This window comes from Diorhabda sublineata, chromosome 3, assembly GCF_026230105.1.
Source record: "Diorhabda sublineata isolate icDioSubl1.1 chromosome 3, icDioSubl1.1, whole genome shotgun sequence".
In the NCBI taxonomy this organism is placed as follows: domain Eukaryota; kingdom Metazoa; phylum Arthropoda; class Insecta; order Coleoptera; family Chrysomelidae; genus Diorhabda; species Diorhabda sublineata.
In genome coordinates, this window is record NC_079476.1 from 30,918,532 (window position 1) to 30,932,105 (window position 13,574).

The 13,574-nt window shown below is 32.0% G+C and overlaps 1 protein-coding gene across 1 annotated transcript in view; it reads left to right on the forward strand.

Moving 5' to 3' along the window:
- Positions 1 to 13,574, forward strand: part of LOC130441872 (probable G-protein coupled receptor B0563.6) — a 234,735-nt gene that overhangs the window by 209,809 nt on the left and 11,352 nt on the right. Inside the window, exon 4 of the mRNA XM_056775697.1 lies at positions 5,391 to 6,073. Within this exon, the coding sequence (XP_056631675.1) occupies positions 5,391 to 6,073 (683 nt within the window). The remainder of the gene's footprint in view (positions 1 to 5,390; positions 6,074 to 13,574) is intronic.

The window sequence follows — 13,574 nt, forward strand, 5'->3', positions numbered from 1 at the left end:
TGTTTAAAGACTTACCTCATGTATAAAATCATACAATCTATCATTTTTTATCTCTATCAGATCCTTAATGGAAAAGACCAACTAATTAAAGACTGTAACAATCTATTCGGTCAACAGTGAGCTTCCAAATTTTTAAGAGATAAATTAGGAAACTCGTATTTTACTACTTAATCGCTTACAGCTTACAAATTCACTCCACTCTTCAACAATTTTCAGTGGGGAAAGACTCACCGTTTCTCAAACGTATATTTATACGTTTGGGTAAGGACTTAACGATAAAATAAATGAACTTTTCATGACAGCCATATCATTTGCAATGCAAAAACATAATTATATGCAAAATTTACATTGACGAAGATGTTTCTAAAGTATCATACTTATGCATATATTGACAAATTAAAATAAAAAAGAGACGAACGTTCTGTAAATAGTCTTGAGAAAAAATCAAATACAAAGTACATTATTAACCTGTATAAATAATGATTCACATAATTAGGTTGTTGAACGTGGTTGAACATGTACTTAAAAAAACGGAAATATCAACTAAAAGTAAAAGAGTTTTTCTCCAATTTGATAATAGAAATGTATTTAATCCAGCTTTTCAATTATACAAGCTTCAATGATTTACTTTGTTTGATCATTCGTGTCCGGTGTTGGTTCTATAAATGATAGGATACTCCAAAATTGGAATGTTTGTATCAAGAAGTGTCTGCCTGGTCCGTAATTTTCGATATTAAAGCATTTCTAAATATTTGAAATTGTTTTGTTTTTAGTACAGCCTCATAGTTGTAGGTAATAGGTACACACCGGTTTCAAAACCTGCTCGTGAATCAGAGCTTTGGTTGGAGTGCCTACCAAACAACCAATAGATATTTTTATTCTTTTATTCATTCATCTATTATTTTTAACATGCTCCTCACATTTAATTTTTAGATTTTTTGTTTGTTTGATCAGAGGATAATTTATTATTTTGTCAATCAAGGTGATTTATCTTGAATTTTATACACCGTTTTTTAGACAAATGATTGTAGGTTCTTCTAGAATTGATCCGATCGATAAAACTGCTGATTTATCAAAAAATATGGCGAATTTTATGTTTTCTCGGGATATTGGAGTTAAATAAAAGAATTTCAGTTCCTAGGTAAATTTAATATGACTGCAATATTTCAGCCTTTTACAAAAGGACCATTTTTTTAGTTTCATCATCAGGTCTATAGTTGCTATACTTTATCAAACGAAATTCAAATTGATAAGATGGAATTATGTCTTTTCGTATCACTCATGAAATCACAGCTGGAAAATCTTTTTGTATTTGACTGATCTATCAATATAAAATAGTGATATAAAAGTCTGCTACTACAGCGGCATAGCAATTTGGCTACATTTTCCAACATTACACACCGAAGTCTCAGAAAATACATAACTCAACTCCATCAGTTGAATTACATACTTATGAGTTGCATGTCTTCCGTCATGTAATTCGTTAAATATTCTAGCAGCAGCTCTTGCACAATTATTATTTTGGTAGTATAAACCTACAATTTCAATTCTTTCTTTTAAAGAGTAAACCATTTCAGAGAAACAAAATAAATAATGTATCAAATTACACTATCAATAGTGACTACAAATTCTAGTTGACAATGTCAAACTTTAATAAAAAGTAGAGTTTTTTGTTGTTTGGATTTTTTAAGTAGAATAAATAGCACAGTTAAAAAGATTAAAGAGTTTGAACTGTTGTACAACCCATTTTAGTACAGGCAAATAAGGTGAAAGTAAATAATAATTAAAATTTGTGCTCTTAAAAGAAAAATTGTTTATCTCATAAACTAACCACTTTAACCTACAAGTATTATACATTTTTGAAATCAGCTCAAAGAGGAGTATCCAAATTTTACATAAAAAATATGAAAAGTAATTTAAAAAAATAAAGGGGATGCTGCAAGGGGTGAGGGGGTGGCTTTTCCAGTAAGTTTAAATAAGCCATAATGCTTGCCCCTTCCAACATAAATTGACGTGTTTTTGGATTTTTTCTAAATACCAGTATTACAAAAGTTATTAAAGGTGGATACTTTTATCTGAAAAGCACTGTATATTTTTCATGAGAAAATGCACTTAATCTCAGGATCAACCAAATGATTGACAAAAAATTGTTGTTTATGTACATTTCACTATTATGGTTACTATGTATTGAAATGTGTTTTAACTACACTGGTCTGCAGGAAAATGGGCCCTTCACCATTATTGACGATTTCTATGTAAAATTACCCACTGAATCTCAATATGAACTTAGTTTGTGCCCCATCATCCTCCGTTTGTGGAGGACATCCCCTATTTATTTTTTACATTTTTCAATGTCTAGCCGTTAAATATCCGAAATCAGGTAATAAAATGTATAGCAAAGTGTATGGCAATTTTGATACTATATAAACTATAACAAAATAAAAATATATGAAAACATTGATACTTATCTAAATTAGGTTACACCCCTCCGAATTTGTTAACATTTTAGTATGTTATAGAGAAAATTATGCTGAAAAACTTTGGGCGCGGAAATCATTTCTTCACTTAGTTTTTCAACTTTGAAGTTCCAGAAAAAAAAACAATTTATAGATCATAGTTTGGCTGCGCATCTCTTCATTACCTAATGATGACATCATGTATCATAAAATTTGCAGAGAATTTAGAATTTGTTTACATACGACTATCGTTAGTAAACCTATCAATATTTTTTTTACTCGTGTTTGACCATGAAAAAGATAAAATTCTATGAATTTTTGTATAGTGCTGTTTATTTATTGATATTCTATCAATATTCTTGGTTAAAATTAGTGGTTGGGTTAGGTTAGGTTATAAATGATGTATAAATTATTTTTCTTTTTCTGGAACTTCAAAGTTGAAAAACTATGTGTTATTTCTGTGCCCTAAATATATATATATATCGAATTTTATAGGTTAATTTTCTCTATAACGTACTGAAATACTGAAATTTTAACGTAATGGGAGGAGTGTAACCTAATCTAGATAATTACCAAAACATTAATAAAAATATATTCACTGCATCACGCCGCGCTGATTTACAGGTGCGCGAAAAAATTTACTGTTACCCTAATCACGGGCGCGCAATCAGGGTTCACAAAATATTGCTGCTTCCTTTGTGAATTGAACAGCCGAGACCGAGTCAAAAATTACGCTATACGTAACTGGCCTCTGCGAAAGAATTTTATTCCTGGTGGATAATATCGCCCTATCCCCTATCCTTTGGTTCCGAAGGAAAATATTGACTTGCTATCTTTGCACATCAAACGTGGATTGATCAAGCAGTTTGTGAAAGCAATGGACAAGACAGGTGATGTATTTCAATTGTTGAAAACAAAGTTTCCTCGTCTTAGCGATGCTAAATCAAAGAGCGAATTTTTGTGGGTTCCCAAATTGAACAATTTTCCAAGATTCGACGTTTATTGATCACTTAAATTTCGAAACGTATGTAAAAACTTTTTAAATATCCACAAAAGTGATGATAATGTCACTCACGTCGAGGGAATGCTGTTAGCGCACAAAGCCATTGGATACATGTTTCTTAAAGTACACTTTCTTCAGTGTCACCGGGTCTCCTTTCCTAAAAATTTAGGAGCATTTGCCGATGAACAAGGAGAACGGTTCCATCATGACATCGATAAGATGGTTTTTGGAATAAGACAGCGGTATTTCATGATATAAAAGGAAATCAAGCACCCGAAAATGATACATATTTTCATTATTTTAAATCTCTTCCAGATAAAATAATTCTTTTTACCCCTTCAAATGAAATCAAATGGAAGAAAATGTTGGTGTTGTGATTTGGAAGCTTCAACATTTTATTGCTTATGTGGTTTTATAATCGTACACGTGTCACTCAGCAGTCTCCTTTATCTCTTCTTTGACTTATTTTATTTGGAACTCCCGGTGTACACTTTCATTACAGACTTACCATATGTTAACTTATTATCTTAATTTTACATTTTTTCTATTGTTCTTTGATATAAGTGAATAGTATATTAAATATCTTTGAACCACGAAAGTATTCAGACCATAGCCAAATTATTTTATACTTGGTGTTCCAGGTCTTGATGGAAAAATTCGGGAGTGAGTAGATGACGTGAAAATAATACTGTGACACGAGAAAAATTTTCTCATACGACCCTTCGAGTTATATGCCTTTAAAGTTGCGAGATTACAGCTTATATTTAAGTATATTCTCTCAATTATACATTCTTACATCATGAATTTTAATTTATTTCGGTAAATAATTCTACAGTACTGTCTGAAGACCAGGGCGGCTCATGCTCAATGATTAACGATCCGTAACAGATCATATTAAAAATATTGCTTCTATGCAATAATAGGATTTTTTACACAATACATTAAACTGCAGATAAATGGTTTAATGAATAAAATGAACATACTCTTGTAATTTCTTATTATGGTGATGGTTTTAAAAAAGTATTCTTATAATTGTTTCGACACTTTGGATTAAACGTTTAAAATAAACCATTATTCAATCGATCTTACAAATATTCTATTTGAATATTATATTTTGTTACACAGGAAAAATTGCGCTTATAAAGAGACAGACCAAAGAAGAAATATTAGAAAAGTAAAGGATAACTGAAAAAATTAGATATGAAAAAGACCCTAAGAGATTAGCGGCTGAAAAAGAGAAAAGAAAGCAAAAGTATAAGAAGCTGCGAGAAGCAGGAAAAAACTAGTTTCTGAAATGACGGCTCGTGAAAAAGGCAAGCTCGCAAAAATTGGAGGGAATACTAAGACAAATCCTACAAAAAGAAAAATTTAATGAGTAATATGATGAATCATTTTGTTACAAAAAATACTTCCGATGATGAGTTGATAGGTCCTGAGCTCAGTGATAATGAACAATCTTAGCAAGTAAATTTTAAGATAGATTATTATGTTTGATAATCATTTGATGATTAATGTTCCTGTTGAATGTTGTTTTAGGTATATAATTCGAATGTAAGCCAAGTTTGGAACTACTTTTTGTTATTATGAAAGATACTTTGATTATTACGAATTAATGTTAAGAGGCAAATTAAAAAATTTTGTGAAATAAATAATTGATTTCGATTGGTTTTTGTTGTTTCCTAGTGACACCCACAATTTTTTATGGCTCGATTTTTTTAAATGGTCATGAATAAAAAAATTAACGGGGATGTTCGAGACACACACCCGACACACTGTATTAACTTCCGCCAATAGAATGTTTAAAAAATGTGATGAAATCAGAGTCAAATTCCTCCTTAGTTTGAAGAATTACCCATATATCATTAATCATTCTCTATATTATATTTAGTATGCTCCCGAAGTATCCAATAATTTTTTTTTCTAATTTCCAGGTTATTCCCTTGCTGCACTCTTAGCTCTGCTATGTGTTCTACCGTTTGCTTGGAGAGTTTTTGTTCACAGAGAACAAGGTCATTGGGAAGATTCAATTCCAGCATATTATTTTGCACATCTAGAACTATTCCTTGGCAACAGTTGTTTAGGAATAGGTGTTATGATGTTATTGGCTTTAACTTTGGAACGATATGTCAGCGTATGCCATCCAGGTCATGCTAGACCTATTCTAGGATCACCTGTTCGCGTTGTCACTATCATACCAGTATTCTCCACAATTTTTTATATTCCAATCATATTCAGAAATGAAGTGAGAACGTGTCAGTTGTTACCAGAAGGAACTATAATCTATCAACGAGTTGAGGACACGGTTTATTTAAATAGTCCGCTATTTAGTGTGTATAAAATTGTATTAGAAGTAATATTCAAGATAATTCCAGTTATTCTTTTAGCAGCATTAAATTTAAGAATTTTAATTGTGTATAGAAGATCTTGCGAAAGGAGAAGGAAGATGACTAGTCGTAAAACATCTGGTGAAGATGATCCTAAGAAGTTTGCAGAAGAAAGGAGATTAGTTTTGTTACTTGGATCTACGAGTATATTATTTTTAGTGTGTGTAACACCTATGGTACTACTGAATATAACCCTTTCATATGCTAATTTGATACATTTCCACTACCAGGTAAGATTTATTCATATTGATTCTCTTTCACATTACATTAAAGATGTCAAAAAAACATGTTGAATTTTTTTATTTCTTTGTTTCATCTTCCAAGTACTTGAAACTTTATAGAGAGTAGTAGCTCAATAAATTTACTGTTACATAAAGGAACGTATCAACATTTGTATTTCCATATTACCATGTTTGCTAGTCTAGTCTCAAGAGAATACTTAATTTGATCATTTATCTCAATTATATATCTATGTAAAATCATATTTGAGTTTGCTACGTGTTTATGTTACGCTTCAGATTTCTTCCTCTCTGTTGGGCACTACCTATGACGTTTATTCTGTTGAATAAATGTCAGTTTCTTTGATAAATTGCTGATAGTGAATAACTCTAATTTAGAACATAAATAACATATTTTGTCACTTAATCCTCTCAAAAGAATATGATAAAACTAAATACAAGACACTAACGAGGGTAATTCAGGGTGATACGGCCGTATTTTTTAAGGTAAGATTTTATATAACTGTTACAAAAAGAAATGAAAATCTGTATCATATTATTAATCTTTCATCAATCAACAATGGTTTAACAGACTTTGGAGACGATTCCTCAATTGACATTTTAGTAATTGACTTCTTTTAAACCAAGTAAGTTGTCATCTTATCCGACCTATCTGTGTCAGATAGCCATATTATTTCTTCGTCCTTTTTCCTTTTCCTTTCCTCTTGCTTTGATTTTCCATGTTGTAGTACAATTCTCATGCATCTATTTAGGAGTAAATACATTGAATCCAATATTATTTTATATATTTGTATTCTAGTCCAGTTGAATCTTCACTCTCTGAATGTATTTTACATTCTTCTTCAGAATTTGATTCTGCTTTTTTCATACAAACAAGGCTTGGAATTTTTAATATTTTGTTTTTTCTCTATTTTTTCGATCTCTTTTTTAATACCTACTTTCTTTTGAAGTCAGTATTTTTGCACGTTTTGTTGCAATGCTGTGAATTTCTGAGACTGGACTTATTCACGAAGAAATTTTGAATGAGCTTTGATAGTGTCTGTATCAGATTTTGACGTTCCTGGTTTCGAGTCACCACCCAATGGTTTTGCGATTTGACTTTCATTAGAAACGATAGATTATAGTGGTCCTTTATTTCACTTTTCATAGATCTGATATATATATATATATATATAATAATCAGGAATAATGGACGGGTTATACTGATATATTCTAGTGGAGCTGAACCCAGTAGCATTCCTTTGAAATGTAGATTTTCCCCAAGATTTTGATAAAATAGTGTCAAATTGTAATCAGGTAATCCTTCGACCTAGATGATTATTAAGTCAATCACGAAATAATAGAAACACGATTCTTAGGACATGAAAAAAGGTCTATTTGAGGGTTAGCAAACAAAAAAGAGTGATGTCATTTGCTTCGGCTGTTTCAAGAACTTCAACTGAACTGTATAGATATCCACAGTTATGGAAGCTATTCTTGTGACATCTAGAGGACGGAACCTGGAGGTGCGCCATCTTCATACTCTACTTTTTATTTTTGCGCTTCATGATGCAAGCGGGAGGTAAAAATACTCCTTCGCAATTGCAGCAGACTTATAGTTTCTCATTTTTTCGTCGACGTTATTGTGGCTACGACTTCACTTCCATTCTTCACTAAAACTACTCTAGGACGATTATTCAGTTGTGGAAGTGTTTCATCCATATTCAAGATGTTAGAAGGCTTAGTAAACAATTCGTTGTCCTTCAAAAAGGGTCTCCAAAAGGTTGAGATGGTTCTACATCATTCAAATTTCAGTCAAAAACCATATCCAGCTTTCTGGTTTTGTGTATTGAATTTATGTTTGTATGTCTGTATTGTTGTGCAAATTTAGATACGATTGTGCGCAGATCATTCCTGGTTAAGGGAAATCATATAGACTTCATTTTCTATATAATATGATCACACAGTCTCCTCTCATTTTCAAAGCCGAATGTAGTTCTTGTGCCCAAATGGAACTTTCTAGGATAATTTTTATTCAGACGCCCTTCCAAAGTCTTACTTGAAATGTTAATCGTTATTGTAGTCCTATAGATTAGCATGTTGTCGTTTTTAATGGCATTTACTGCATTTGATAGCTGCTTTTGTGTCCAGTTTCCACGGTCCGATTTTCGTATTTATTTTGGCATCTGAAAACAGAAAATCTCTCACAAACGTCAAGCTCGCAATGCTGAGACATAGTGCCATTTATTTATAAGAGCTGGAATTTTTTTAATTGGTCATCTTAAACTACTGATCACATCACTCTAAATTATCCTATAGCTAGTAACATCAATTTAATTTAAAGTTGATTATAGAGTGCTTCAAATATTACAATAAGCCGTAGAATTGTGAGATTGTGAATTGGCGCCCAGTTATACGAGGATGTATTGATATCTAGTTAGCCTAGACTAGTTCGATGCATAAACAAAATGTTGCGTTACCATAGCAACGAACAATAACTTATTAGAAGTGTCAGCGTGAAGTTTGACGTCAAAAAAGTAAACCAGACTTACGCAATAAATTGAAAGAAAGATGTCAACCGAAATTGTGAAAATAATCGGAAAATTTTAGTACTTGTACTTGAAAGGGTTAAGCGGTAAGCAGATTTACGAAGATATGCTTAACACCCTTGGTGATCAATGTCCTTCGTATGCGACCGTGAAGTGTGTCAGTCCCCGAAAATATCGATGCAGAGTTATCAGACCATCGAATTGGACTAAAACGGATATCAGAAGCATTGAATATTTCATACGAACGCGTTCATCATATAGTTCACTTAATTTGGACATGAGAAAAGTTGCTGCAAAATGGATGCCCAAATGTTTGAATGTTGACCAAAAGCGTGCAAGGGTAGAATCATCGCGTTCGATCCGTGCTCGATTTAAAAACGATGTAGACTTCTTAAACCGAATTGTTACTATGAATGAGACTTGGGTACATTTCTACGATCCAGAAACAAAGCAACAATCGATGGAATGGCGACACTCTGGTTCTCCAAGACATAAAAAATTTCGTGTCCAAAAGAAATCATGATTGATTTTTTAGATAAGGGTAGTACTATTCAACATTATTGACTGATTCTATGGGAAAAATTGAAGAGAAAAGACACGAAAAGTTATCCAAAAGTGTTTTGTTTTTGCAGGCCAACGCTCTTGCACACAAATCTCATGATGCCATGCAAAAAATTTGGGATTTGGGGTTTGAATTACTAGAATACCCCCGTTATTCACTACATTTGGCTCCGTCCGACTATCATCTCTCTCCTCAACTGAAAAAAAGTTTAAAAGGTTGTAAATTGTCTTCCAACGAGGAGGTAATAAATGCTGTGGAGGTGTGGTTTGCAGAGAAAGAAGAAACATTTTTTTTGAAAAGTCTAGAGACGTTGCTGGTTCGCGGTAATAAATGTATCCAATTAAGAGGAGAATATGTTGAGTAATAAAATATTTTGATATTGAAATTTTGTTTGGTTCTATAGTAGGTTAAGAATTTTTCAATATATCCATATTGTTTGGGTAGTGTGTTAAATTGATATTAAATTGGACAGTACCAATTACTTAATGAAATGAGAACAGATGTGAAACCTGCAAGCAATAACACAACCAAGATTTTAGGGTAGAGATAAGAGCTGGAACTTATCCTAGGAAAGCCGCGATGATTGCAGCCCTAAATTAAAAGTTCACATTGTAGAATTTGTGATGTAGCTATTAGTAGCTTAGTTTTTCACGTGCTGCAACCTCAGCTGTAGAGCTACAGAATGACCAAACTGGCACTTTCAAAACATTTAGAATAATCAATCCTCCTATGTAAGAATTTGATATTATCATTATTCAGAATTTTCACTCTGATCAAATATTTGAGTCCATACCATATATAAATTATAGGGAAATTAATATTATAACAAACTTTCAAAGCTTTCAAATATTAAGATAATCAGCAATAGCTCCAAATATAACCTGGTACAAGTATAGCGTATTTTAAAGGAGCAGCTACTTAGATACTGATTCGATTTGAAACCGAACTGATTTCAGGAAACGAGAAACATAATTCAAGAAAACCAACAACTTTGTATATATTGGAAAGGAAAATCGCCGAGAGAGTGGAAATTGATTTAAACTCAATAAAAGCGGGTGGTCACGTAACCTTTTCTAGAAAACTCGTGAATATTGTAATATATAAAGAATATTAATATTAAAGAAAAATAACAATTCTTGCTTTTATAGGAGATCTGTGACAGAATTGATACTGTTAGTAGAGATAATTTGATTAAGTTGTTTCTATCGACGTATGCTAGAGTACATCCCCAAGCCTATTTGCAATTTCGTGTAGCTAACACATTTGTAAATCAGTGAAGTGCAGTTGGGTTATATTTTCTGTATGTCTCAATAGTCAAGCATAGGAAAATCAGTTTACCAACGGCACAAATTGTTTTTGAAAACCAAGAAGTTGAAAAACAACCTCGATCAGTGACAACAAATGTTTAATGTGTGAGATGTCTTGTGAGAGCATTTTAATAAAAAGAATGATGAACATATAGTAACATTCAGAAATATCAACCGTATAGCGAACAGACAGTTTATTCAAGCGAAATATTTGTACAAATATTAGTTCAGAAACTGTTTAAGAAGATCGTAATTTTTGAATATACGAAAGACCATGGGCGAAAGCAATACCAATTAAAAACTGCGCTCTTAACAAGAGTGGAACTGAAGATTCTGCCGATGTATAGCTCACAAAAATAACTGAAAGACATAAATATGTTTTTGAGAGAATAAAACGAGAGCTTTGGTAAATAATAAATCAGTCTCATCATCATCCCCTACCTCCCGCACTAGATACTTATATAAATACACGCTTTATTTGATATTCAAATTTTTTCCTCGAAAATAGAAATTCATTTGAATATATGGATAGACAGGATGACACAACTTACAGACATTATATTGAATTAATATGGGATTTCAAAACTATATTTTTAAGACTTTCTAGAAGTTGCTGGGTGAATACATCCTCCAGCAAAATTAGAGCTGCTTCGATCGATTGGAGATACTGAATTAGAAAAATGATAAAAGTATTTATCAATTTCAACCACGCTTTTAGACAATAAATAAGATTTTAAAATTATGAAAGATTTTATTTTTGTATTGCACGATTTGGTTGAAATTATTTCATATTTTGTTTAGTTTGAGCGGATTCAGTAAATGATCTGTCGGATTGTGGTCAAAACTCTTTGCTGAATTTCAGTTTTGAACGATTCTTGCGATCCACTTTCCAATGTTAACATACATTAAAAGAAATTACTTACATAGGAAGTAAGAGGTGTGAATTGCTGTTTTAATACGTCACTAATGCGAGAATTGATATGATGTCTTTCAATTATGAACATGTCGGTGTAGTTTTTCATATTCATTTAACCAAAACGTCCCCAACCCCATACAAATGACAACTTTGCTAAAAATTATAGTGTTACCAGAAAACTCACGTCAAAGTAACACTTCAAATATGTAACTCAAAAACGGAGAGCCATCCGGCCTTTTCCGGTTTGCTGTTTGCAATCCACTGTCTAGACTGAGCTTCTGAGAAAGTGAAGAAGAAACTGAGAAAGTGTAAACAGCTTCTACGTATATGGCAAATGTGTTCTTTTTATATGCTAATGATTGCTTCTATCTCTCTAGCCTTAATCCTACAGTCATCCAGTATTAAGTTGTGAACTTTTTTAATCATATTGATAGTTGTCGCAGTTTTTAGCCATATTGAATGCTTGTCTTCACTCTAACTAATACGGCCACATTTGAATTCAGCTGTTTTATGATCGTGAATTATGATGCAGTCTCCGTATAATCTTGTATTCGCGTAGGGGATGCCTTTAAAAAAGAGTCAGTTATAGCTGGATAGTCAATTTTCTCTAAATTCAGAAAAATCCGCACTCACACATAGGATTACCACATATTAGCAACCTTTAATAATAATTACGTTGACGTTCGACCTTTTTACTGAGCTTTTATAAATAAATGTATGATAGCAGAAGAGGAAAAAACATGTTGACAAACGACGAGTTCTGTTTTACTTATTAAAAATAATTCATGTACTAAAAGGAAACAATTCATTATTTAACTGGAGATATAGGTAGGATTCTAAATTTTTTCGCATTGCCAGCGAGACTTCGATGATAATGGTTAATCTCTGGTTAATAATTTCTGCGGTTTTCTAAAAATTATCAATTTTTGATGATATCAAAATCACAGTTATAATATTCAAGGCTAGACACACAATCAACACTGTCATGTTTTCGAATTTGATGACTGCGAAAAAAAAGCCAACATTATTGCCGATAATGCTTTAGAGGCCAATCGATAGTTGTCAGTAGAGAGTAATTCGTCGAATAAAGGTAATCTGAAGATTATTGGATATATAATTTTCATTCAAAAGTGCAACTTAAACCGAATTTTCAAAAACTTTCACAAAAAGAAAAGCACCACAACTGCGTTAAGAAGCAAACTCTTTCTGTTGACGTGGAATTGTTTAAAAAATTCACGAATTTTTGGCTTTTGTCTGAAGGAGAAATAAGCTGATGATGAGTTACCTGATGTAGAAATTGATTTTAAGTTTCTGTTAGTAGAAAATTTGTTCATCAAAACAGGTAAAAATTTATTTTTCAATTTCTTTCGGTTTGCTCCTCAAAACCGATTTTTAATCATAAAATCAAGATTATATATCTAGACAAACAAAAACATTCATACATAAATGTTTTTAAATTTATAGTAACTATAATTTGTCTAAATGGCATTAAAATTCATGTCTTATTGATTGATCTAACAAAGAAATAAGTTGATAACCATTTGAGTGAATCTGCCATTGATTTCTTGCAGCAATTTGGTTATAAACACAAAAACTTATGTAAGCGCATTCTTTAACATCTTCGCAAAAATGGCAAAAGATCCAAAATACTAAAAAATTAAAATTTTCTCTCTAAAAAATCTCATTATATGGGACGGCATTGCTAGATCCTAGACATTATTAAACATTGTTACGAACCCATGTAGTGAGTATCCTGTTTAGACGTATAATTTTATCTAAAACTTTGACATGGAAATGATTCAGTCTAAGAAAATTATGTTATTCAGTTGAGACGAATAATGCACGTGGTGTATGAATCAAATTTTCAAGTTGCTAGCGACAGAATTGAAAATCTATACGACCCGAAAACCACATAAGGCGGGATAAAAGAGTCATAGTATTGTTATGCAATCCGATGAATGAGGAGAGAAAAATTCTCTCAAAAATTGCAGAAATTTTGGGATTTAAGAAAGGATCAATGATGTAAATTGCACGAGCGAGACCCTCAATGAAAACCCGAAAGTAGTCCACCAAAATTGACTAGCTCCATTCGAAATCAAAATTTGGTATATGGGATTAGATGATAATTCAAATGTTTATTTCGCAATAACTTTCATTATATTTTTTCAGATAGACGATG